Source organism: Suncus etruscus, chromosome 3 (genome assembly GCF_024139225.1).
Source record: "Suncus etruscus isolate mSunEtr1 chromosome 3, mSunEtr1.pri.cur, whole genome shotgun sequence".
Classification (NCBI taxonomy): domain Eukaryota; kingdom Metazoa; phylum Chordata; class Mammalia; order Eulipotyphla; family Soricidae; genus Suncus; species Suncus etruscus.
This window is the reverse complement of record NC_064850.1, coordinates 37316246-37342189: the sequence shown is the minus strand read 5'-3', so window position 1 is coordinate 37342189 and position 25944 is coordinate 37316246. Positions and strand designations below refer to the sequence as shown.

The 25944-nt window shown below is 39.4% G+C and overlaps 2 protein-coding genes across 2 annotated transcripts in view; one reads left to right on the top strand and one right to left on the bottom strand.

The window, feature by feature from the left end:
- The window catches only part of UNC79 (unc-79 homolog, NALCN channel complex subunit), a 307457-nt gene that overhangs the window by 168727 nt on the left and 112786 nt on the right, over positions 1 to 25944 (bottom strand). Inside the window, exons 8-12 of the mRNA XM_049769769.1 lie at positions 22150 to 22214; positions 14552 to 14640; positions 13898 to 13938; positions 11064 to 11092; positions 2569 to 2834 (exon numbers count right to left, since the gene is read on the bottom strand). Of these exons, the coding sequence (XP_049625726.1) occupies positions 2569 to 2834; positions 11064 to 11092; positions 13898 to 13938; positions 14552 to 14640; positions 22150 to 22214 (490 nt within the window). The remainder of the gene's footprint in view (positions 1 to 2568; positions 2835 to 11063; positions 11093 to 13897; positions 13939 to 14551; positions 14641 to 22149; positions 22215 to 25944) is intronic.
- Positions 15337 to 16113, top strand: LOC126003610 (MOB-like protein phocein). Its single transcript, XM_049769899.1, is given in 1 exon segment — positions 15337 to 16113. A coding segment is annotated over 1 exon segment (633 nt). The 3' UTR covers positions 15970 to 16113.

Below are 25944 nucleotides of genomic sequence, written 5' to 3'. Positions count from 1 at the left end.
GATGCCCAAATATCTTTACAGCAAATATATGACAACACAAGGAGAGACTTAAGAACTTGTAACCCATTGGAAGAAATATTCAATAGGTGATATTCCAACACCTAAAAATGAGCCGCAAAAATCACCTTTTTTTCAATATGCCAAATAAGTGTTCACTTGGCAGAGGGCTTATTCCTGGCATTGTTCAAGGAACCATACAGGTGTCAGGAATCAAACTGGGACAGTCACACTCAAAGGAATCACCTTAACCCCTGTACTATCTCTCCAGCACCAAGAGTCCCTATTTTTTATTGTTTTAATTGGGGAAGGGAGGGTGTTGGGCCAACCCACTGTACTTAAGGATAATCCTGGCAGTGCTTGAGAAACTATGTGGTGCCAGAAATCAAATTAAGGTCAGTCTTACATAAGTCACATACTATCTCTAAACTCTGAGACATTTTTTTCCAATTCAGAGTGGGCAAGGGTGTAGCAAAAACTAGCAATTTCTTCTCATATTGTTGGCCCAGTTGGCACATTTTGAAAAGCTGTCAGGTAACATACCAAGATCCATTTAAATATGAAGACCCTTTGACTTGGCCAAACTACATCTTTCTACCCTAAGATATTTTTTTAAAAAATATAGGACCAAAGCGATAGTACAGTGGGGAGGACAATTGCCATGCATGTAGCTGACTCAGGTTCAATTCCCAGCATCCCATATATCCCCCCAAAATCCACCAGGAATGACCCCTGAGCACAGAGCCAGAAGTAACCCTTATTCACCATTGGGGGTGACCCTCAAACAAAAAAATTTAATAAAATAAACAAAAAGTATTAACATACATCTCTGTCACCAAATGTCACCACTGAGTTACCAATAATGGTGAAAAAATAATAAAATGGAAGCAATCTGTCTAGTGGTGAAGAAAAGATTATTACTTATTTACTAAATATTATGTTACTAAAATCATAAATATGGTAACTATATAAAAAACAAACAGCATGATACTTTACCAAAAGAATTGTAGTTACACTGTGACTATACCTATAACATTAAAAACATAGCTTTGAATCAAACCAGAAAAAAAACAAGGACAAAACTGTTGATGATAATGAAGCTGAGAGAAACTGGATAGGTTTTGTTCACTGCCAAACTTCTGTTACATTTTATTTGGCAATGTCTATTATTACACTTCAATATGGGAAGGCCAGTGGACTAAGAGAAACTGAAAAGACCGTTCCTAGTTTTAACATGTTTTTATTCTGAGGCCAGAGAGGTAGTACAGCAGACAGGGCATTTGTTTTGTACACAGCCAACCCGGGTTGATCCCCAGCATCCCAATTGGTCCCCAGAGCCCCACCAGAAATGATTCCTGAGCGCAGTCAGGAGTATCCCTGAATGTAACCACAATTTTTAAATGAAATTTTAAAAATAACTAACTTACATTATCAAATTGTTTTTTTAATTGGGGATGGGACTTCCATGTGATGCTTAGCAGATCTTAGCCTCCCTTCCCAAAAGTTCTGGGTCAAACAGGCGGAAGTGAAGTTCGAGGCCTCCAGTATACAGTGCTGTTTCTTTTTTTTTTTGTTTTTTTTTTTGGTTTTTTGGGCCACACCCGGCGGTGCTCAGGGGTTACTCCTGGCTGTCTGCTCAGAAATAGCTCCTGGCAGGCACGGGGGACCATATGGGACACCGGGATTCGAACCAACCACCTTTGGTCCTGGATCGGCTGCTTGCAAGGCAAACGCCGCTGAGCTATCTCTCCGGGCCCCATACAGTGCTGTTTCAAAGTGCCTGGCAGTGCTTGGGTGCATCCACGATCAGAATCAGCAATGCTCAGAAAATCAAGTAGTACTGGAGACTGAACCCTCTGCAATGAGCCCTAATTGCTGGGCTATCTCCTTGGCCCCAGCTTAGCATTTGCTCCCCATACCTGGCAGTTACCTGCAGGTAATATGCACACCAAGATCTTCCCTCACATCACTGGCTAATGCAGCTGTCAGTCAAGTCTCAACTCCACCCTCACTGACTGTCAACCCTGTTCCCTTCCCACTCAGTTATCCTGAAAAATTATGGCCATGAGATGTCTCTATTTTAGACAGTCACTGCACATGAAATTTCACCTGGCACATCACTGGTCTTCCAGAAAAATTTTTGTGGAATGCCTGCCTCATGTATGCATGAATGAATGAGACCACTACCCCTGTCCCCTTGTGGGAGGTGATATGTGCATTCTTTCAGTAGTGCTCACAGCAGAGGCATATGAGAAGCGCCTTCTCACTCAGTTATTCCCAAAAACGATGGCCATGAAATGCCTCTATTGTAGGCAGTCCCTGCACCATGGAATTTCACCTGGCACATCGCTGGCCTTCCAGAAAAAAAATTTTGTGGAATACCTGCATGTCTGCATGCATGCATGAATGAATGAATGAATGAATGCATGCGTGAATGAATGAATGAATGAATGAGAACACAGATCCTGTCCCCTATGGGAGGTGTTGTGCATTCAGTATTGCAACAGGCCATGACAGATGAGTAGTGCCTGGCTCCAGTGGTCTTTTTAGGGTCAGAGGGGGTAGTCTCACCTAATGACAGCTTCCACAGCACACACCAACTCCTCGGCTCCGCATTCCCGGGTGTTGATGGGAGGCGGAGAGGTCTGGTAGAGATGCGTCTCGGAGGAGGTGGTGGAGGTGGAGGAGGAGGCGGCGGCGGCGGCGGCGCCCACCTCGTTGCTGTGGTGGTTGGAGTGACATCGCTTGCAGTAGCGCACCGGCCGGTTTCCATGCCGCCCACAGCACCCGGCTGAAAAGCAGGTGACCACCGCTCTTCTCACGTGGGAACTACAATTCTGCAAGCAAATGCCGGGGGAGTGAATCCAATTAATCCCTCCGAGCAAGTGGCTGAATGCAGGAAGACACGGAAACTTTCGAAGATGTTTCTGGAGCTCTTTTCCCCACTGCGACTCATCCAAACCAGATGGATTTCAGACCCAAGAATGAGAAGAGCTTCTATTCTGCTCATGAGAAACCCTCTGAAAAACTGCTTCAATAGTGGGAATTATGGGGAACTTTCAAGACTAGTCCAGAAAGAATTGCTAAGAATTCTCAGCAGAAATATGAATGTAGATGGGGTTCAGGGGGAGAGAGAGCTGTGATCCACAGATAATGCATCACAGAAACCCAAGGACTGGTTAGTTTTCATTGGAAGCCTCAGATTCAACTCTAGAAATGATTTTTTCTGGCACAGGAAAAGCAGGTTTCCATAGTTGTCTATCCTTCTGTCTGCCCTGTGTGCACTCCAGGACATCTGCTAGGCTGAGGAGCCTAAGGCAGAAGGTTTGCCACTTAGCTACCACTTGTCCCATCTAGACCTAAAAAAGCTCAGCAATGAATGTCCAGGGAGCATATGACTCTGAAGCAGTCCTCAACCACAAACTCACAAAGCCCATCAACCACAGGAAAGTGAAACAGATGAGGCAAAGTCAATGAGAAAAGTAATGCCATGCCAGAATCTGGAAACAACCCAAGTGCCCGAGAACAAATGAGTGGATAAAGAAACTGTGGAACATCTACACAATGGAATAACAAGCAGCTGTTAGGAAAAATAAAGTCATGAAAATCTGTTTATATATGGCTGGATATGGAGAGTGTTATGTTGAGCAAAAATGAGTTAGAGGGAAGACAGACATAGAATGGTCTCTCTCATTTATGGGATATAAAAAAATCAAGATAGTATTATAATAATACTCAAAGACAATAGGAACGAGGTCCAGAAGGACTTGTCTATGGTAGGAAGCTTGCCATAAATTGTGAAGGAGTGTAGTTAGGACAGAGAAGGCACCACTAGAACATTGATAATTGGAACTGATCACTCTGGACAAGAACTGGATGCTGAAAGGAGATAAAGTGATATGCATGATGCCCCTCCAGTAACAATATTGCAAACCATAGTACCTATAAGGGAATAAGGGGGAGAGAAATAGAGACAGAGAGAGAGAAAGAAAATATATACTCTAGAGGCTGGCAGAGAGGAAGGCAGGGAAAAGGGCAGGAGAGAAACTGGGGACTAGAAATTGGTGGTGGGAAATATGCACTGGTGAAGGGTGTTGGACATTGTATGACTGAAAATTATAAACAACTTTATAACTATCTCAAGGTGATTCAATTAAAAACTTATTAAATATCAATCTATAAAAAAAACTGCTGTGGTAAAGGGGGGTGTCCATAGCTGGGCTATTCTGGGGGAGGAGGAGCAGGAGCAAAGCAGCATCCGCAAACAGCAATGTGGTGGGGAGGCTCTGGGGAAATCCCCCTGAATGCCTTAAAATGGTAGGCCACAGCGCCAGCATATAGTCCGGGTGGTGCTCTGAGCTGGGCAGCCTTCCTGGGATGGAGGCGCCTCTCCAGGACATGGTACTCTCAGCTTAGGAAGAGCCAGTAGGAGGAAGATTTGAGAATTTGTAAGTCCTCTCTGACCGAGACATTGGGAAGAGACAACAAAGTCAAAATACAACAATGTGTGGATCTGCTCTTAGGAACAAGCAAGGCTTTGACTCCTGAAGTATGAAAAGCTCATTGTCAGAGAACTTGGATCTACAAACCATTTGAAAAATAATTAAAGGGAAGAAAGTTAGGGCTATACACACAGTGCTTAGGAGTTACAACTCTTTGGTTCTGTGTGAGAGGGTCACTCCTAGCAGTGCTCAGGCAACCATGAGATGCCAGGAATGGAAATGAAGTCAGTTACATGCAAGACAAACAAACACCTTCACCACTGTTCTCTCTCTCTCTCTCTCTCTCTCTCTCTCTCTCTCTCTCTCTCTCTCTCTCTCTCTCTGTGTGTGTGTGTGTGTGTGTGTGCGCGCGCACGCGTGTGTGCGCGTGTGTCTGTGTTTCTGTCTGTCTCTGTCTCTGCCTCTCTCCAGTTCCTGAAAAGCAATATTTAAACTTAAATTTTATATAATTTTCCCACATTTTATTACTGAGGCTTTTAAAGTTTTTTTATTAACAACTATGTTTCTTTGCAACTGAAATCCAAGTCCATTGGCTAAACCACCAGGATACTAGACCCCAAATGGGACTTTTTCCTGCCTAAACAGCTTCTCATCCATGCATGCATGAAGCCACAAGCTGGAAGCACCTGCTAGTCTTGGGCTTCCTCTGGTCACTGCCAAGCCAATATGGGCCAGAATTTCACATTTCTACTGTTGACTTTTTCCTTGGGATCATAATTAGTCTTCATTACTCTTGAATTTCTCATTGTTGCATCAACAATAGATTGTGGATAGGATTTAGTGAGTAGCTATTAGCATTGATAAGGTAATACAGTTTAAGGTCTAGAATTTCCAGCCCTCAATGCACATCACAAATTACTTCTCCCCAAAGGCAAAATCCCTGGTGCAGGTCCAAGATCTAATCTAAACTCAGTCCAGCTGTACGGCATGACTGCTCAGCAACCCTTCTGCTTGCCTGAATCTAGATGGGCTGGTGGTTGAGTCAACCTAGAGACTATGTAAGAGGTTATGCTTATATGACTACTAAGGTCAGATTCTATAAGGGCATCTTGAAGCTTCCACCTGATTTATGAGATATTCCTCTAGAATTTCATTGTTGGCAAGCCAGAGGGAGAGGCAATGTGGAAGGCAATTAATAAGCCTCATATTCAAATTCCCACCCCAGCCCCAGCCTAGGTGCCTCTAGATAAATCCATCAACCAGCTATTCCATTTTCCTAGGTGAGGTCCCAGACATAATCAAGCAGAAATATGCCCTAGATTATACCCAAATCCTTGATCCATAGAAAATAGGAGCCTAATTCAGTAGTGGTTTTATGATGTTATGTTTGAGTGATATTCTGTATGGTATCTGGATATACTATATGTAACAATATCTGGGACACCAACGAAAAAGCCATCTGCTTGGTCAGCACATACCCATAACTCAAAATATCAGCAATACTGTAAAGAAAATACATTGCCCCAAAAGAGCTTTTGTTAATCTGAACAATAGTGGTGATTCCTACTGGGTATTGTTTTGGGGTGATTTTTTTTTTTTTGAAGATGGGGTGGAGGCGAAACCCAGAGGTGCTCAGGGTTTACTCCTGGCTCTACACTCAGGAATTACTCCTGGTGGGAGGAGTATATAGGATTCTGGGGATCAAAACCAGGTAAGTTACATGCAAGGCAAGTGATCCACCCACTGTGCTATCACTCTGGCCTTCCTAAGGTTTTAATAAAATATTTCTAAGTCACAGTCCTCAGTGTTGACCCAGTCGACCAGCAATGGTCAACTTCCATCTTCTCAGTGCATTCAGGACCAAGGACATTCCCCCTAAATGATGACCATGGAAAAATGGGTCCCAGCGGATGACTAGTGACCCTTTATTCCAATCTAACTGTGCATATATAGGGCAAGAGGAACTGGAATACATACAGGGTGATAAAGCCAGGGATATAAAAGCTATATAAGAGGGTCAACTAAAGGGATAGGAGGCAACAGCAAAATTTAAACATTGGAAGTTAGGGGTATCTAGCATCACAATGGGTGATAATAATGGCCGAAAGGTCAACAACATTGCATTAATCAGAACTCTCTGTGAGGGAGGAGGGATGGGCCAGAGTCAAGCCAGAGAGCAGCCATAAATCATGGGGAGATGGTGCCCTTCTTTATGTTGTCCTTCCCCATCTCTGGGGTTTATCTCCAAAGCTTTCTTGCCTCAAGGAGAATCCCCCAAACAGTTGCTCTACAGAGTGTTTCAGGAACAGCATTAAAGGGGATTCCATCATCCCTCTGCTCAGAAGGACATAGCTATAGGCACCTATTTCAAAAGAATACTAAAGTGATTGTCCTTAGATTTAGATTCAACTGGGAAAGGCTTTCAAATGTTCATCCCAGCAACTCTATTCCTCAGCTTTGTTTTTTTGGGGTTTTTTTGTTTGTTTGGTTGGTTGGTTTTTGGGTCACACCTGACAGTGTTCAGGGGTTACTACTGGCTCTATGCTCAGAAATCGCTCCTGGCAGGCTTGGGGAACAATAAGGGATGTCGGGATTCGAACCACCATCCTTCTGCATGCAAGGCAAACATCTTATCTCCATGCTATCTCTCTGGCCCCATCAGCTTTGGTTTTTTTAACGCACATAAACAACTCCAAGTGATTGCATAAAATGGTGGAACTAAAATAAATTTATCATCTTGATGCTAATATCATTTAAGTCTACTGTTCAAATATAGGAATATGCAGTAATTTAAACCTGAGACATAAACTGCTTCCAAAGCAATTATGAACTATTATGAGCTTAATGGAAATTCTCAAAGGTAATGTGTTTATGTGTGTGTGAGAAAGAGTAAGAGGGAGGGAGAAAAAGAGAAAGAGAGATAAAGAGAGAGAGAGAGATGTGCTATGCATCAAAACAAGGCCCTCGTACATGAAAACCTTGTTCTCTGTCACTGAGTCACATCCCTGGTCCTCAAAATTAACTTTCAAATAAACTATTTTATTTAAAGGTAAGGTTTTTAACATGCTAATTTGAAGGTTATTGCTAAAAGTAATTTTGTCATACAGAGTGTGTTTTAAAGAAGTATTCTCTCTGAGTGTTAGATATGTCAAATACGTTGAAAATCAAACTGTTCTTCATTTTAATTTTTTCATCTTCTAAAGGCTCAGAATATAATAAAATTAAAAGTATGATGAATGACTGAAAGTTGCTTAGCCTTTTGAAAACTTCAAAATATGTCATGTGGTGTCCAGTTGAGCCTCTTAGCTAGCACAAGGACTCTAATCATTTTAAAAACAGAATGGAAGGTGCAGAGCAATAATATAGAAGGTAGGACATTTGCCTTGCATGCAACCAACCCAGGTTCTATCCCTAACATCCCATATGCCATATCCCAAAATGTTTTCCTTTGTAGTATTGATGACCTATCTGAAATTCAGAGATCAAGAATCTGGTAGATTATGCAGATCTTATGAGGCAATCAAAGTATCACAAGGTAATTTCCAGATAGAGATCTGATTTAATAGAGCTCTAATTTCCAGATAGAGATGTAAGGAAATCCACCTTGCATGCAAGGTAAAGTTTATTTCCAAGTCAAAAACAGAATGGCAAGAAAGCCCATTTTAGGACAAGAAAATAACACAGTTCTGAGCCCGATCCTGGAAGATGGTTGATTCCTGGAGAAAAAGCAGATAAACATGACAGATCCAAAAATAAGGTACAAAGTACAGGAAAGTTCAGCCAATTTCTGAGTGATGGGAGCTTAAGGCAAATTACCAAGACCAAGAGGTTTAAGGTGGAGAACCTCCCCATTTCAAGAAAAAAAAAATTTTTTTTTGGTTTTTGGGTCACACCCGGTGGTGCTCAGGGGTTACTCCTGGCTGTCTGCTCAGAAATAGCTCCTGGCAGGCACGGGGGACCATATGGGACACCAGGATTCGAACCAACCACCTTTGATCCTGGATCGGCTGCTTGCAAGGCAAACGCCGCTGTGCTATCTCTCCGGGCCCACCATTTCAAGAAAAATTTAATGTTCCATCCTTAATGGATAGAAACTCCTTTCTGTACCTACAAATTTTCAGATTTAATGAGCCCATCCAAAAATCTTGCCATAAGATCCAAAGGGGTGGGGCTTTGTCTTAGATCTCAATAAAGGCTAGTCAGGAGGCCTGATCCAGAAACGGCCATCGAGGCTTGTGATTCCATGTGGTGGAGTGACTGGTTTGTGGGTAAACAGCTTGCAGTGTGAGTTCATTGCCTGCTAAAACCTTCATCTCTATGTGGATTATTTATTGTGAGGAATTACTGTCAGACCAGCTTCTCCTATCCTACTCAGACAGAGGGCATAGGATTCCCCTTTCTCCTCTGGGGACTATGGAACATTCAACCTACAATTCAACCTATGATTCAGCATTTCTCTATTTGTAGAATTTGGGCTGGATTTGGGATTTGCTTTTACCAATTGGGGGTGGGGCAGTAAAAGTGATACTACATGACTTCTGAGCTTCAGTCTCAAAGGGCTTTGCAACTTCATGCCAAGCACTGCTGCCTTGTAAGAAAATTCAGTTTAGTCTTCTGGAGAATGAGAAGCTGAATAGAGGGAAGGAAAGCCAGACACCTCTTCCAGCCCAAAAATTATTCCAGGCATCCCTGCTAAGGTCCCCACCATGAAAGTCAGACCACTTGGGACCAGTCTGATTCCAACTGCAAATATGCTTATGTGAGGGCCCAGAAAGATAGCACAGCGGCGTTTGCCTTGCAAGCAGCTGATCCAGGACCTAAGGTGGTTGGTTCAAATGCCGGTGTCCCATATGGTCCCCCGTGCCTGCCAGGAGCTATTTCTGAACAGACAGCCAGGAGTAACCCCTGAGCACCGCCGGGTGTGACCCAAAAAAACCAAAAAAAAAAAAAATATATATATATGTTTGTGTGAATCTAAAGAAAATTATATATATAATACATATTATATATAAATATATATATATATATATAAAACACATGCTATTGAGCATGGGCCACTTTAACAATCAACGAAATTGTGTGGTCCAATAAATGTTTCTTATCATGTGGAAAGTGATTGCTGAAGAAATTGTTGAGAGGCTCTCCAAATGTTCCACTCACAACTCATCTAAAAAGTAAACAGCGAGGCTAGAGCAATAGTACAGTGAGTAAAATGTTTGCTTTGCAAGCTGTTGACCCAGGTTCAATCCCTGGTGTCCCATATCGTCCCTTGAGCCTGCTAGGAGTGATTCCTGAGTGATGAGCCAGGAGCAATCCCTGAGCATTGCCAATATAGCCCCAAAACAGAAACTAAAATAAAAAAATGTAAACAGATTGTACATAATTTCATAGACAGGTAGGAATGGGACTGGTAAGAATCCAAGTAACTCAACCAAGTGACATTGTATTATATTATACTACCTCTTTAATTTCTAGAACAAGGCATAAATGGATTAAGGAAGCTGTCATTAAGGGGCCAGAGTGATGGTACAGTGGATAGGATACTTGTCTTGCATATGGTCAACCCAGATTCAATCTCCCACACTCCATATGATCCCCTAAGCCCTTCCCAAAGTGATCAATGAGCACAGGGCAAGGAATAATCTCTGAGAACAGTCAGGTATAGTTGAAAAAAGAGAAAGAAAATGAAAGCTGTTAATAAAAATTAAAGAATGGCTAAGAGAGGAGCCGGAGAGATAGCACAGCAGTAGGGCGTTTGCCTTGAAGCAGCCAATTCAGGACAGAGGTGGTTCAAAACCCAGCATCCCATAAGGTCTCCTGAGCCTACCAGGAGCGAGTTCTGAGCACAGAGCCAGGAGTAACCCCTGAGTGCCACTGGGTGTGACCCAAAAACCAAAAAAAAAAAAAAAGAAAGAAAGAAACAAAAAGAGGGGCCGGAGAGATAGCATGGAGGTAAGGAATTTGCCTTTCATGCAGAAAGTCATTGGTTCGAATCCCCGCATCCCATATGGTCCCCCACGCCTGCCAGGAGCAATTTCTGAGTGTGGAGCCAGGAGTAACCCCTGAGCGCTGCTGGTGTGACCCAAAAACAAAACAAAAAAAAAAAAAAAAAAAGAAAAATGGCTAAAAGAAATCTGAAGGAGGGATCTTTAACCAGAAAAACTATTTAACTGAGACATAAATAAACATTTTTTACCTTCATAATTAGGCTGAGTATGATTCTGGCACACATCTATTAGACTCGTTGGACCCCACTTCAAATCAGTAAAGATGTTTAGCACACAAGTGCTAAAAATTTACCAAATGTAAGTGGCATGAATTGCACTGTCATTGAAAGCTTCTTGACTTTTAAATTCTATCCCAGGTGACACATATGCTTTGATTTTGTATTCCTTAACAACCATTGTGCATAAAACGAGTGAGCCAAAGCAGAAATGGAAATAGAGACCATTCATGTAGAGCAATCTTGCATGCTAAATTATTCCTTTTCCCCCCTACTTCACAAATACAGGGACATGTACATACAAGGAAACCAGGGTGCAGAAATGAGGCAGATGTCAATGAATGAATTTACATACAAACACAGCAAATCATACTCTACTACACAAGTGATTTTCCTCTTACCTTCTTCTGACATATCGCAGATATCTCAGCTGTAAGATGAAGGTACATAAATATATCAACACAGAAAGAGCCCATTTTAAACCAAAACAAGCATCAAAGGAAGTAAAACATATGGTTAGCAACACCATCGACACAGTATTAAAACCATTTTCTCACTTGTTCCATTGATTGTCATCCCCTTACACTGGCCTGAGTTGCCTCAGGAAGCATGAACTCGATCTTTTTCTCATCAGACAGTAATTTGGGGATTTATAGCTGATGACACTTGAAGCTGCAAAGGCTTCACCTCGACTTCAAAGTAATTCAACCAACTGAGACATGACTGAGAATTCAAATCAACGTGTACTCATGGGCCCCTCCTCATTTCACAGAGAACACAACTGAGGGTTACCCTGGTCCATGACTTCTGCAAGATCCTGTAGACTCAATGGTAATGGCAGGCTCACAGCTACCATCTCTGGGTCCCTCTTTCTCTGATCCATGACACTGAGTTGATATGATAGAACAGAGCTTTACCATGGAGATGATTTGCTATGGCTGGAGCAAATAACTTCTTAACTGGGATTATTTAGACTCAAGCTACCCATTGATCTCACTCTGCAAATTGGGGGAAACCAACTGCTCAGTTATTTAAGAGAAAGCCATTACCAGGTCCCACACTGACCCCATGAAGACCAATGTCTGTCTGCCCTCCGGACTGAGTTTCACACATGAAGAATTCTTTTGAGTGACTAGACCAATTATTTCCCTGGAAATCGATGCTTGAAAATAATTTTTCCAAGAATATGTCAATATTTCCTCTGAAATCATAAAATACTCCAAAAAATAGATGAAACCATTAGTCACAAGTACAGACTCTGTTGTCATTTATTATAAAGTTCAGGGGCAGGGGAGATATCACAGAAATAAGGGGGCACTAGCTTTGTGCACTTGGACCCAAGTTCTAACTAGCACTATACGACTATCCCAGCACTACTAAGCACTACTTAAGAGAGCCCCAAAATGAATCATAGGTAAAATCTCCCAAATCCTGCCTTTCAAATTAAACAATACCAATTCATTAAAAATGTATAACTTTTTTAATCTCTTTTTGTATAAATTAACGGTCATTTGTTTGCTATCTCTGAGTTGATCTCAATTTTGGATTCCTGTCACACCTTTATTTAGATAAGTTGTGAAAAGTTACTATCAATTTCCTTCCAAAGATAAGCATCTCCTGGAGAAAATGAGCACAATTCAGCCACTGAGCTCCATTGAAAATGTAATTTAGAACCTGAGAAGCTTGTCTGGACTCAGAGAAAGAGCAGTTTTATTTCAGAATGTGGTGAGCTTGTTAACAAGGTAACCTAATATTTTAGTTTTACAATTTTATTCTAGTGGGGCACTAGATGGCTATATTAGTGCCACAGTATGTGGTATTGATATAACTCTCTGCACCCACCAAGAAGGTAGCCTAATTTACAGGGGGAAAATGTTACTCAGATCTATACAAACTTAAATGTTACAGATAAGTCTTAGGTAAATTTTCCACATTTCTGAAGGCTACAGAGGCTGACTTTGTGGCTCCATTTTACAGAGAAACCTCACCAAATTTCTTTCTTTTTCAAGTTTTGGGCCATCCCCAGGGATACTTTGGGAATTTTCCTGGCTCAGTGGTCAGGGGACCCAGTGGTATCAGCAACTGAACCCAGGGATACTACATGCAAAATGCATAACCCACCTCCTGAACTAGCTCCCCAGCCTCAATTTCTTTTCTTTTCTTTCTTTCTTTCTTTCTTTTTTTTTTTAGTTTTTGGGTCACACCCAGCAGCGCTCAGGGGTTACTCCTGGCTGTGTGCTCAGAAATCGCCCCTGGCAAGCACAGGGGACCATATGAAATACCGGGATTCAAACCACCATCCTTCTACATGCAAGGCAAATGCCCTGTCTCCATGCTAACTCTCTGGCCCCCAGCCCCAATATCTTAAAGTTGAGTTGACTTCATCTAAATTATACAGGTCCATATAAAGCAAGAGCGTAATTATCCTCAAATACTTTAAGTTTAAAAATGCAATAAATTTAGTTCACAGAAGATTTCTAAATTTCTTTTTAAATGAATCTGAATTATTCTGTTATCTACCCTGATGTCATCAGATAACCTCTGTGCACCTGAGCTATTCACATTCAGCACCCACTTTTTTCTGCCTTTTATCTTTCCTCTGCTTCCTGGGGGATTTTTTTCTTCTTTTTTCAGCCTTCCAGGAGGTAGCTGGAATTCCTATTTTCCCCTTCTAGACAGAGGGAACCTGAGTCACAATGCTTTCAGAGCCTTGTAAACCTTAGGAAGCATCTTAATCTTCTTTCTTCATGGGTCAGATATACTTTATCCTCATTTCAAAGGAGGAGGTTGAGACAAAGGGCAAGAAATGACTTAATCTCAAGACACATTTTTCCCCCTAAAAAAGGCAGAGTAGCTGCAGAAAAAGAATTCCACTCTCTTTCTGCTGATGCTCCTGCTTTCCTGTTGAGCACTGGCACTGCAAATTCCCACTGGGCAGTATCTGCACTATATGCAGAAAAGCCTTAAGAATTTTCATGACCAGCACAACTTCAGTCTTATTACAGAATCTAAATTTTGACATCAACTTGTAACTTTGGTATAGATGATGCCTCATCCTTCGTAATTAAATGTGCAAGTCTGTTACAGAAAGACATTGACAAAATGTTTTATATCAGTGAACAGTTATCAAATTTAATATGGTAGTTACAGTCTCTGGAACATAAAACAGGACCAAACATTGACAGATCAACCACGCCATTAGTTACTGATTCATCCTTTCTGAAGTAAACCATACCTTGTGGCAGAAGTACGTCAATCAGCCATTCACTGTGGTCTCTATGGAGGAAGACAAAATTTGTTTTATGAGCTCCTTTGCCATGTCAATCCTTCTACATGAATGTTTATAAGCTGCACCCTATTGCTAAGAGGTTTTAATAAAAAGGATGTGTAATTAAGAGCACTGGCATAATAAAGTTTATAAATGTCTATGGCATTCAGCAAAATTATAAATTATAGGCATTTTATCCTAATCAGTTATCTTTCAATGATACTTTCCAGATGCTAATTAAGCCACCCAAAATACAGGACAATTTGTACAAAGCCGAGGGTCAATCTGTGAAATGAAGAAGCAGAGAACCAGTGTGAATTATATGCCATGTTTGAAAGCCAGTGTTATTTAAATTTTTTTTCCTCTCTGGCCTTTTTAACCAGGTCACTTGAAAATCAGAGCTGCTTGATCAAGTGGAATTGCTTCTTCTGGACACAAGGGAGAGAAATGCAACATTTCAGAGCTGGAATCTTGCCAATGCAAGTTGGCTGGAGGTTGAATGTAGGACACACTAACACTTGGGAAAACCAAGAGGTTAGGGGCAAGGATGGTAAAATGACTGGTTTCAGTTAGGGATATTGCTCTGTCTTCTCCCTGACATCTCACAGCACTTATACCTACCCTGCGATCCTCTGGCTACACTCTTCACAGAGATACAGAGGAGGAGGCTTATCTCCCAGGGCCACTGCCAGGGAAGGATCTATGCACATCTGAAATACAGAAAGGACTGAATCAACACTCCTGTGCTGTTCATCACCTACAACCATAAGCATAAATGTTTCAACAATCACAGACTTTTAAAAGCAAACTAAAATCAATATTTTTTAGTTAAGATACACTCAACCCATAGCTCTTTTCCCATAGTGGTTGAGTCGCTCTCAGTAGGAGTGAAATGTAGTTACCGTGGGTTTTTTTTTAATTATTTATTTATATGGTACTTTTTGCTTGTCAAGAAACAGATAAGATCAAGAAGTCCACCTTCATCCTGCAAAGATTAAAAATTATCCTGGGGTTTAGTGGGTGTTTCAGTCACCTCGCTGTCACTTATGCAATCATCTCTCCTCTAAGGCAAAAATAACCATCTCTTTTTATAAAAGAAGAAATTATTATTAAAATTTAAAGTATTAGACTGTTCCTAAAATGCTAGCAAGGGAGGATTTTGGTTTCTTAAGGTAAACCTCATAGCAAATATTTAGTATTTTTATTTTTCTCATTCTGGAACTTGAGTTCTAGATTATTTAGTTAAGACTTTTTTATATCCCCTTCACATGTGACCTGAAGTTTGTTTAAGCTTGCTGTGATTAGTTTAGTTTTGGCTTACTTATGCCTGGCTTTTCAATACCCAAAGCCAAGATAAAAAGGATTCATTTTGCCATTTTATATAAAAATATAAATTCACAGGCACTATGGTCATGGCGGAGGGGACGGCAGTATTGAGGCGGAACAGGCCGGGCACCAAGGTGCAGGATTTCTATAATTGGCCTGATGAATCCTTTGATGAAATGGAAAGTACACTAGCTGTTCAGCAGTATATTCAACAGAACATAAGAGCAGATTGTTCCAATATTGACAAAATTCTTGAACCACCTGAAGGCCAAGATGAAGGTGTGTGGAAGTATGAACATTTAAGGCAGTTCTGTCTGGAGCTAAATGGACTTGCAGTCAAACTTCAGAGTGAATGCCATCCTGATACTTGCACTTAGATGACAGCAACTGAACAATAGATTTTTCTTTGTGCAGCTCATAAAACTCCGAAAAAGTGCCCTGCTATAGATTATACTAGACACACGCTTGATGGTGCTGCATGTCTTCTAAATAGCAATAAATATTTTCCCAGCAGGGTTAGCATAAAGGAATCATCTGTAGCAAAACTAGGTTCAGTATGCTGTAGGATTTACAGAATATTTTCACATGCTTATTTTCATCATCGGTTTACTAAGTTCGTGATGAAACATAATCTAATGTCCAAGGATAACCTGATTGTACCAATTTTAGAAGAGGAAGTTCAGAACTCAGTTTTGGGGGAAAGTGAAGCATGAAGGGAATCATATAGAAAAATGTACTGATCACATAATTAACGTGAATTATGTACTGTATATATTATCTTAGACACATCAATCATGTATTCATATTATAGCCTTTTTTGTTTAGTATAAGTTTTTGTATGATGTGTGTTGCCTTTTAAAATGGGAAATACTTTTTAAGTTATTCATGAGCTGTATATTCACCAGTGTGGCACTCATGGTTTTTAAATATAAGATTAGTATTATATGTTTATGAGCCTGTTAATAAAATAATTTACAGTTTGGTAAATATATATATATATAAATTCACATTTCAAGTATCTGGGTTTTTAAATGAACAAAAGCATTCAAATGACTAGATGAATTGTGTACTTTGTACAGATTTAAGTTAGTTCTGTCATTTAACAAAGTCAGTTTTAATATTTTTCAGAACCTGAAGAAATAAACAACCCGAACAATAGTTTATGATATAGAAAAGATGCCAAGTACACATATTCTCCAGAAATTCATTTTCTCTCTCTTCTTTAATAATATAAAAGGGGAAATGAATTGAGCTTTAACAGAAATAGCCTATTTTTTATTATTTCATTTTTCCTAACAGCTGCATAGTATTTCATTGTGTAGATGTACCACAGTTTTGTAACCCACTTCTCTGTTCTCAGACACTTGGGTTGTTTATATATTCTGGGTAAATAGCCCTGCAATGAATATAGGAATGCAGAGGGCTTTTCTAATTTGTGTCTTTGGATTCCTAGAACTCTTATTGCTGGATCATATAAAGTTCAACTTCTTTTTTTTTTTTTTTTTTTTTTTTTTTTAGAAATATCCATATTGTTTTCTAAAAAGACTAGACCAGTCATAGAATGAGAGTCCACCGGGAGTGAATGAAAGTCCTTTTCTCCCCATATCTTTTCCAACACTGGCTGTTTTTGTCCTTTGTAATGTGATCCATTCTCTGTTATGGGTACTGGGTTAATAGTTTCTCCCATCCTGTGAGTAGTCCTTGTATTGAAATAGCCTATTATTGAAGTTAAAACCCTAAAGAGTTTCAAGGTTTAGAGCGTACCATGAGATAGTACAGGGGTTAACATGCTTGCCTTGCTTATTGGAAACACCTGTTCAAGTCCCTAACTATCCCCTAAGCATTGCCAAGAGTGATCTGTGACCACAGAGCTATGAGTAAACCCTGAAAATAACTAGTAAGCCCTGAGAATAATTAGAAGTGGTCCAACTATAACAAATCAACAACAACATCAATGATTGGCAAAATAAGAGGTAAAACTCCTAAATCTAATTCATTACACTATTAAAATCTGCCAACTATATACTCACAAATGCAGATGACCTGATGTATAATTTTTTTCTAAAGTCTTGGGGTCAGAGTGGAAACAATGAGTAGGGTGCTTGCCTTGCATACAGTCAACCTGGGTTCAACCCTGGTAATTCACATGGTCCCCTGAGAACTACCAGGAGTGATTTCTGAGCCAAGAATAATCCATAAGCAATGCCAGGCAAGGTCCAAAAAACAAATCAAAGATACTTTCTAGAGTTTCATAATTCTTTTGATTCAATAAACAGCTAATATTTCATAGTTACAGCAAGGAATGGAACAAATGACCAGAGTAAATATTTTGAGCTAAGTGGATCATATATTCTCTCAATAGCAGCATTGAAGAGCAGTCACAGATAATAAATAAGCAAATGAGTATAGCCATGTTCCAATAAAACTTTATTTACAAAAGCAGACAAGTAGACCAGATTTGGCTGTGGGTCACAGCAGGTTGTCTCCTATATTGGACAACCCTCTGGGCTTGAAAGCATTTTCTAAAGTGATTTTCAGATACAACTAAATTAAAACCAAGAGCAAAATAGAACACAATGAAGGACTCAGTTCTATAGATTTTTTACTTTAAATTTTGTCATAACCTATTACTTAAAAAGGTGAGATCTAGGAATTTAATCAGATACAAGCAAGGCAAGTATCTTAACCCCATACTATCTCTCTAAAGCTCCTATTTAAAGTGTCATTTAAAAATAAATTTTTATTATCATGTACAACTACATTTTTCCCCTTTTCTTCACACATTATAAGTATCTTAAAGTTGGATGTCCTAGCTTGCCTGGTCACATCAACAAACTCTTAAAGAGTTTTCATACTTTCACACTGTAAAGAAAGCAGAAAGTGAACTTAGGCCTTCTACAGTCTAAAATGGTTAAAGCACAAGCTCATCAAGAATGTCATCTTTCTTTTATTTTTAAATTTTTATTAAAGCTTCAAAATTTATAAGGTTATTCAAAGTTTAGTTTTAGACAATGTACCAGCATCAATCCTACCACCAATGTCAAGTTCCCTCCACCAATGTTCCCAGGCCCACTCTCTCAGTCTAATCCCATCTCTCACCACAGCCTGCCAATTTGAAAGGCACCTTTTTAAATTTGATTGTTAAAGTTTGGGTCTTGTGACTTCATTGTTGCTGATTCTGCTGCTTAGATATTTAGCTCTATGATCTTTTAACACCACTGATGTATCCTAATCCCCTTTGCTTCTCATCTGTCTTTCCTCTCTACAACATTTGATTTCTTTCCTTCTCTTCCCTACACTCTAGGGAAGAATTAAAACTTTTTATGAAGTGTAGAGTGAAAATAGAAAAGGGAGGGGCCAGAACTATAGTACTGCAGGTAGGACATTTGCCTTACAAGCAACCACATTGGCTTCTATTCCCAGCATACCAGCATACCTCAAGCACTGCCAGGAGTGATTCCCAAATACAGAGACAGGATTAAGCCCTCAGGATCCTCTGGTGGGACCCAAAAGACCAAAAAAAAAAAAAAAAAAAAAAAAAAAGGAGAAGAAAAGGGAGCTCTTCAGAAAATCAAATGGGGCTTATGTTAGGGTTTTAGAAAGTAAAATTTGGGAGTAACAACCCTCAGTACACAGAGGTAGTGATTGCACAATATTCTCGTGTTGCTAAACAACAATCACTCAAGGGTTTACTTAATATATTTAAGCTGTATGTAAAGTGAATTTGACCTCAATATTTTTTGTTTATTTTTGGGCAACACCCAGGAGTGTTCAGGGGTTATTACTCCTAGATCTGCACTCAGGAATCACCCCTGGCAAGCTCAGAGGACCATATGGGATGCTGGGGATCAAACCTGGATGGGCCACATGCAAGGCAAATGACCTAACCACTGTGCTATTGCTCTGGACCTTTGCCTCAATTTAAAAAGAAATCACTTAGTAGGATAACTTTGCCCATTCTGGAAGACTGGCATGGAAAAGTAATGCCAGCCAGCCCTGAGATATGGCCTAGACAGTTTGTTTAGAAAAGGAGGAGAAAGCTAAATTCGTGATTAAGTTCGTTGAGTAGGGACAAGAAAGCATTATTAATCAGGAAGTCAGAAGACTCCTGAGAATTTGATTTGACATGAAATCAAAGGAGGAAATTACTGGCAAAAGAAAGAACAGAAGGACCTGTTCTTAGGGGCCAGGAGCATATAGCACTTAGGACGTCTAACTCAGGTCTGATTCCCAGCATCCCCGTGGTCCAGGAGTAACACTAAATGCATTTCAAGTGGCCTTCGAGCACCTCTGCCATGGCATTGCTTGTTTTTTGCACCAGAGAATCTGAGCTACACCACATCCTCTGGTCCTAGCATTGAACAGCTCATCATGATGGCTGATTATCACTAGGAGGGATGACTAGGTCTCCTGAGAACCTCTTAGCAAGCTCCCCAAAATAAGCAAATGAAAATCAAGATGTCCTTGAAGAGGAAGCTGTAACTTGGGCAGGAAGAAGATGGGATGATTATAGACACAAAAGAGACATCAGGAATGTCTCAGCACTGGAAAGACTTAGGGTGAACTCCATGAATGCTATATGTAGTCATACATATTCAGCTTCAAATGCCCTAAAGAAGTCCTAAAATCACCAAAAGAACTTTGAACTCCCTTTGAGTTCCCTTTGAACTCCAGTTCTCTACTGAAGTTCAGAGAAGGGTACTCAGAGCAGAATGGGAAACCCTTCACTCCCACTGGTGGGTGGTTCTTTCCAATACAAATTCATTCCACTGGCCTTCACAAAAGCAAAGATCATTCAAAGATCCTCTGTTAGTAATAGGAATGGCACTTCTCTGCCTCTTCGGGTAGATAAAATGCATTTATAAATTATATCTGCATTTTTGATTCACTTATATTTCCTATAGGTCATGTTGATCTGCCTACTTGACCTCTGTAAAATAGAAGCATTAATTTTCCATTCTTTAAAGAACTACCTATCAAACAAGGAAAACAAATCCCCAATACACAAGTTTAAAAAATATACATAGTGGACTCAATTCATTTGATCTAACACCTACTTATCATCCATTATCAAAACTAACCAAATCCAGTCACTGTCTAGCCCAGTGATGGCTAACTTTTTTGAGACTGCGTGCCCAAAATGCAGCACAAAACCAAATAATTTCCTCAAAAGTGTCAGCACTTCAATTAAACCTTAATAACAAGATTTTAGTATTGAAAAACTATGTGGCACGCACCACATATCTTAATTGTGACCTTCCTGTGTGCCAGCTGCAAGGCCTTCGCGTGCCATAGATTTGCCATCACAGGTCTAGCCAGTTAAGTGCTTTATCTACATACAAACAGGTCAATGATCATTTTGTCAAAATGTGATAATTTTTCAAAAATTATGAAGGGCCAGATATAGTACAAGGGTTGAAGTGTTGCCTTACATACAGCTAATCCATGTTCAATTTCTGGAACCACAAATGTTCCTCTGTGGGTAACTCCTGAGCACAAAAATATCAGCTGATGGGTAGCTCTTAAGCTTCACTGGGTGTTACTTCCAAGAAAGAGTATTATAGCATTTAACATCAAAAATTCAGGGGTAAGTTATATGAGTTAATTACATACCTCAGATATTATCTTACATGTATGTTGTTCAAATACTTTATTCTTTACTTTAGACTGCTTTTTCATTTTCTACATGTAGTTTTTGTTCTTGTTTTGGAGCCACACCTGGCTGTGATTAGAGATCATTCCTAAGTCTATGCTTGGGGTTCTCTGGAAGGTCTTGGGAGTCCGTATGGGATGCCAAGGATCAAATTGGGTTAACTGCATAAAAGGCAAATGCTCTACCAATTGTACTATGGCTCTACTTTCTTTATCTGTACAAAAACTCTCTTCAATTTATTGTAGCTCCAGTTGTTGATCTTTATGTTCATACCCTTTGTTGTTGGAATCTAGTCCCTAAAAACATGTATAACTCTAATGTTATAGAACATTTTTAGTTCTGTTATTATTACTAAATATGGATATGGTGAGTAGCACAACTTTCTTCCTTTATATATGACTGTTTAATACTCCCAACACATTTGTGAAACAAAACCTCTCCATTGTCTTACCTTCAAAATATCAATAACTGCATAGGATTATAGAAATAAACCAGAAGAGCTTTATTTTATTAAAAAAAATTTTGGGGTGGTGCCAGAGCAGTAACACAAAATGCAGGGTCTTTGCCTTGCACATAGCCAACTCAGGTTCAATCTTCTTCATCCCATATGGTCCACTGAGTACCACCAAGAAAATCTCTTGAGCACCACCAGGTGTGATCCCAAAAACAAACAAACAAACAAACAAACAAACAAACCCAAAACCCAGCACTAGAACAGGTCAAAAGCAAATTGATATGGTAGAAAAAGAGAAGGAGAGTCATTGTTTCTTGCTGTATCACTTTAGAAAGCGAGTTGGCCTCAAACCATAGCAGTAGAGTCCCATAATGTCACATTTCATCTATGTGTATTTCAGCCACTTCTCAGTCATTTCAATTAACTCATATCTATGATGTGTTCCTGTGGCTATATAATTCACCATCATATGCCAGACACTGCTGTACATGTGAAGTTGAGCAAGCAGGGATGATTCCCAGAATTCTCTACTCAGATCAAAGTCAGTTGAGGACTACAGAAGTCTTTCACCAGGATTATTCCAAACACCTGCATCAAGTCTCACAACATTCATCTATAAACTTATAGGCTGACTGGCAGACACCACTTTCTGCTGCTCTGCTTAGACCGAGTCTGCCAGAGTAAGGTCAGATTAAACATGGAGGTGCTACAGAGCATCCAGAAATTTGCTCTTGATCATTTGACCACTGGCAATGCAAGACAGCACAAGGCTCAGTCACATCTTACCTTTACAGCTGGTTTGTTAATTGCATTGTGGCATTCGATGTGCTGGCAGTGGATGGGGTTCCAAGCTGAAAAAGCAAAGCAGAGCTGATGACTATCTCTTACAGAAATTATGTGTATGCAAATAAAAACAGTGTCTCTAATTCAATCATTTTTTTTCTTCAGAGAGCCATTACCAGAAGACTTCCTAAAAAAAATTGTTTCCTTCTAACATAAATTATTCACTTAATTGAGCCAAGATATCCAACTCCATTTTCCCATGGGGAGATGCAAACTAGCAGGAAGTGGAATCCACGGTATCATACTATCACCTCCTAAGGATATATTATTAATAGATTTTCAGTGTTTACAGCTATAGTTTTGCTGCATCCTTCCAACAACTCTGTAGGATAGGAACAACAGATTATTAATTTCATTTCATATGAGGAAGTTAAAGCTGAATTTACATGAATTGCTCTAGTCACAAAGTTAGGACATAATGGATTGGGACTATAGTGTTATCCTTGCTGTCTGTGCTAATTCACTCTAGCATGTATTATGCTGGACACATTACATTTTTGGCAACAGGAATTGTTTCAAACTGGCAATAACAAAATAAATGTTAACTTTCATCATTCCGTTTCAAGCACATTCTCCCATCACATGCTAAAAATGGAAATATAAGTTTCTTGCCCAAATGAATGCATCTCTCTCTTACTTATGAGCCCCAGTCTAAACCTCTTGATGAGACCTAACTCCTTAACTCAGTATACACAGAGAATGAGGAAAAGAACCAAGTAACCTAAACAGGTCAGAAAAAGTATCATAAGAATTAATTATTATCAAACAGATAATTATTATCATATAGAGATAGCCCAAAACAGTTCGAAATGCCTTCTACATCAGAAAAATTAATAGGATAATAAATATGAAAGAATTTTTTCTAAATTGCCATATTCTTTTAAAGGTCCATGACTGGTTTAACCTATAAGTGGAAAATATTACTACTTAGTTATAGATCCAGTTATATTTTAATGCGTATTATTTATAACTCATGCCTAATTTATACAACACTTTATAAAATTTTCTACAAAAAGAATTCGAACTTCAGGTCATCAATGCTACTGTTAGAGTGCATATAACATTGTATATTAGATACAGGACTTAAGAGAATATAGCCAACTAAATCACTGGCTTAATTAAATATACAACAGGTATAATTATTGAAAAAGAGCCAAGAAAAACAGAATAGAGACCACTATTCTTTTTTGTTTGTTTGTTTTGTTTTGGGGGGGCCACACCCTGTGACACCTAGGGACCACTACTGGCTTCGCACTCAGAAACCGCTTTTGGCTTGAGGGACTATGTGGGACACCAGGTGATTGAACTTCGGTCCGTCCTAGGCTAGCTGGGGCAAGGCAGATGCCTTATTGCTTGTGCCACTGCTCTGGCCCAGAGACCACTATTCTAATAGTGCCATATTAATTGTATTTTTTAGAGAGAATGAAAGAGAAAACCAATAAGAAGAAACTTTGAGGGCCGAAGCAATAGCACAGTGGATAGGGCATTTACTTTGCAGAATCCAGGTTCATTCCCCAACATCCTGTATGGTCACTCGAGCTTGCTAAGAAAGATTTTTAAGTGTAGGGTCAGCAGTAACCTCTGAGTCCTGCCAGGTGTGGCCCATACTCTCCCTCCCCAAATAAAGAAGAAATCTTGAAAAACACAAAGAAATAATTTAAATTGCCTAACTCTAAAGATAGAGGGAAGCACATGGTTTTCTTGGACAACTATAAAGTCTGCCTTTAACCAGTGTAGGAATTTTTTGTTTTGTTTTGTTTTTGGGTCACACCCGGCAGCGCTCAGAGGTTACTCCTGGCTCTACGCTCAGAAATCGCTCCTCGCAGGCTCAGGGGACCATATGGGATGCCGGGATTTGAACCACCGACCTGCTACATGCAAAGCAAACACCTTACCTCCATGCTATCTCTCCGGCTCCAGGTGTAGGAATTTAATATAAGCAACAAGTGCCTCATTTTCCCAGTCCCAAACTCGCGACTGATAAAACCAACCCATATCAATGCTTTCACCTCTTCAGGCCAGAAGTGGTTTAAAATCCTTCTCAACACTTAGCTGTAAACAGTCACCATTAATGAACAGAATTGGAACACATGATGAAATCTAGTAACCATTTCTGGATCTATCTCTGAAACCATCTCAGACTATTACAAAAAGATTTACCTACCACTATCTAAATACTAGAAAAATTTCTTAACATTGATAAGCAAAAACAGCACTGAAAATAAATATTAACAGCTACAGCACAAGCACAAACCAATCCAGTGTGCACGATCTATAGCACGTGATCAGGGCTCTATAGCTTCCTACCCTACCAGAAACCAGTGTGCTTTGTGCATGGGTGATGGATATCCATGAAGTGCTACTTCTCTAATTTTTCATTCTATCTTTACAATGTCACCAATATCAGGTCATATAGTACTTCTCTAATGTTCACCAACCTATCACTAGTTTTATCTTTAATTCAACAATTTCTTTTTAGCTTTCGGTATGCATCCAAAAAAAGAATACCTGTCAAGTTTCCAAAAGTAAGATGTCTATAACCCATGTTAAGTTTATCTACTGAATAAAAATCCCTAATGACAGCCCATATATAGATTTAAAATTTGAAAAAGGCCTACAGTTGATTTTCATGTAAAGACAATCTGCATTTGTCATATAGTAAATGTAATCTTGATATATTTATCTTGATTTGAAATAAAAACCAAAAAAGGAACCCATAATGACAAACCAGAATTCTGCTCCAAACTATAATAGAGTAACTAGTAGAAGAATTGTCCTCCCAATGTATACAATGAGAAAACTGGAAAATATATTAAATGGTTACTTATAAGTATACTAAAAGTTGTGTCAGAAGATCTTGTGTCAGATCCTTGTGTCAGAAGATGATCCTACAATCATCCTGAATTACTTTTTTAAAGCAATTTTCACACTTGGCAATAGAGAAAGAAATAGATTCAGAGTTATGGTAGTTTCTTTAAATTGAAGAGGCAAATATTAGAGTTTAGAAAGACAAGGTATATAAACTGATCGTTAGAGAAACAGACCATGCAAATGAAGAGCTCCAGAAATCTGAGTAATAGTAATTTCATGTCCTTGAATTTATGTTTATCTGAATAAAGTATAAGGCAACTTTATTAGACTTTATAAATCACATATAGAGATGTGGAAGATATGTAAGATAAAAAAATTCAATGTCTCAAGCAGGACCAAAAGATTTTTGAGTCAACACAGAGAAAACATAAAATTGTTGGGATGTTCAAGAGGTATGTGAGGAGAACATAACTTAGTAATGAGTAGTCTTAACATTTCAGAAGATTGCTCTAGTTCATCAAAGCAAAGCATAAGAAAAAGCCTAGAAAGCATAATCTGATCCACCAATAAAGTGAAAAGTTTAAAAACTTCAACTTAATGTAATGGAAGAGAATAAATATAGGCATTGATTATTCAATATTCCTCAGGATGGTATTAAGTCAAAAATTACTTGGTTACTTGGTAGGAGCATTAAGAATAATAGTACAATGGCTTGAAACATTTGCCTTGCAATTTTCAGGTTAAGAGATCAATTTCCTGTGTCAATGTATGTGCCAAGGACAGTCCTGGCAGTGCTACTATTAGAATCTGGAAACTCTATTTTCTGTGATCCCAAAGGCTACAAGTGATTTAATTTGCATAACAGCCAGGTGCATAAGCACCACACAAAGGATCATGATGACAGCAAACTCAAAAACTAAAGAAGAT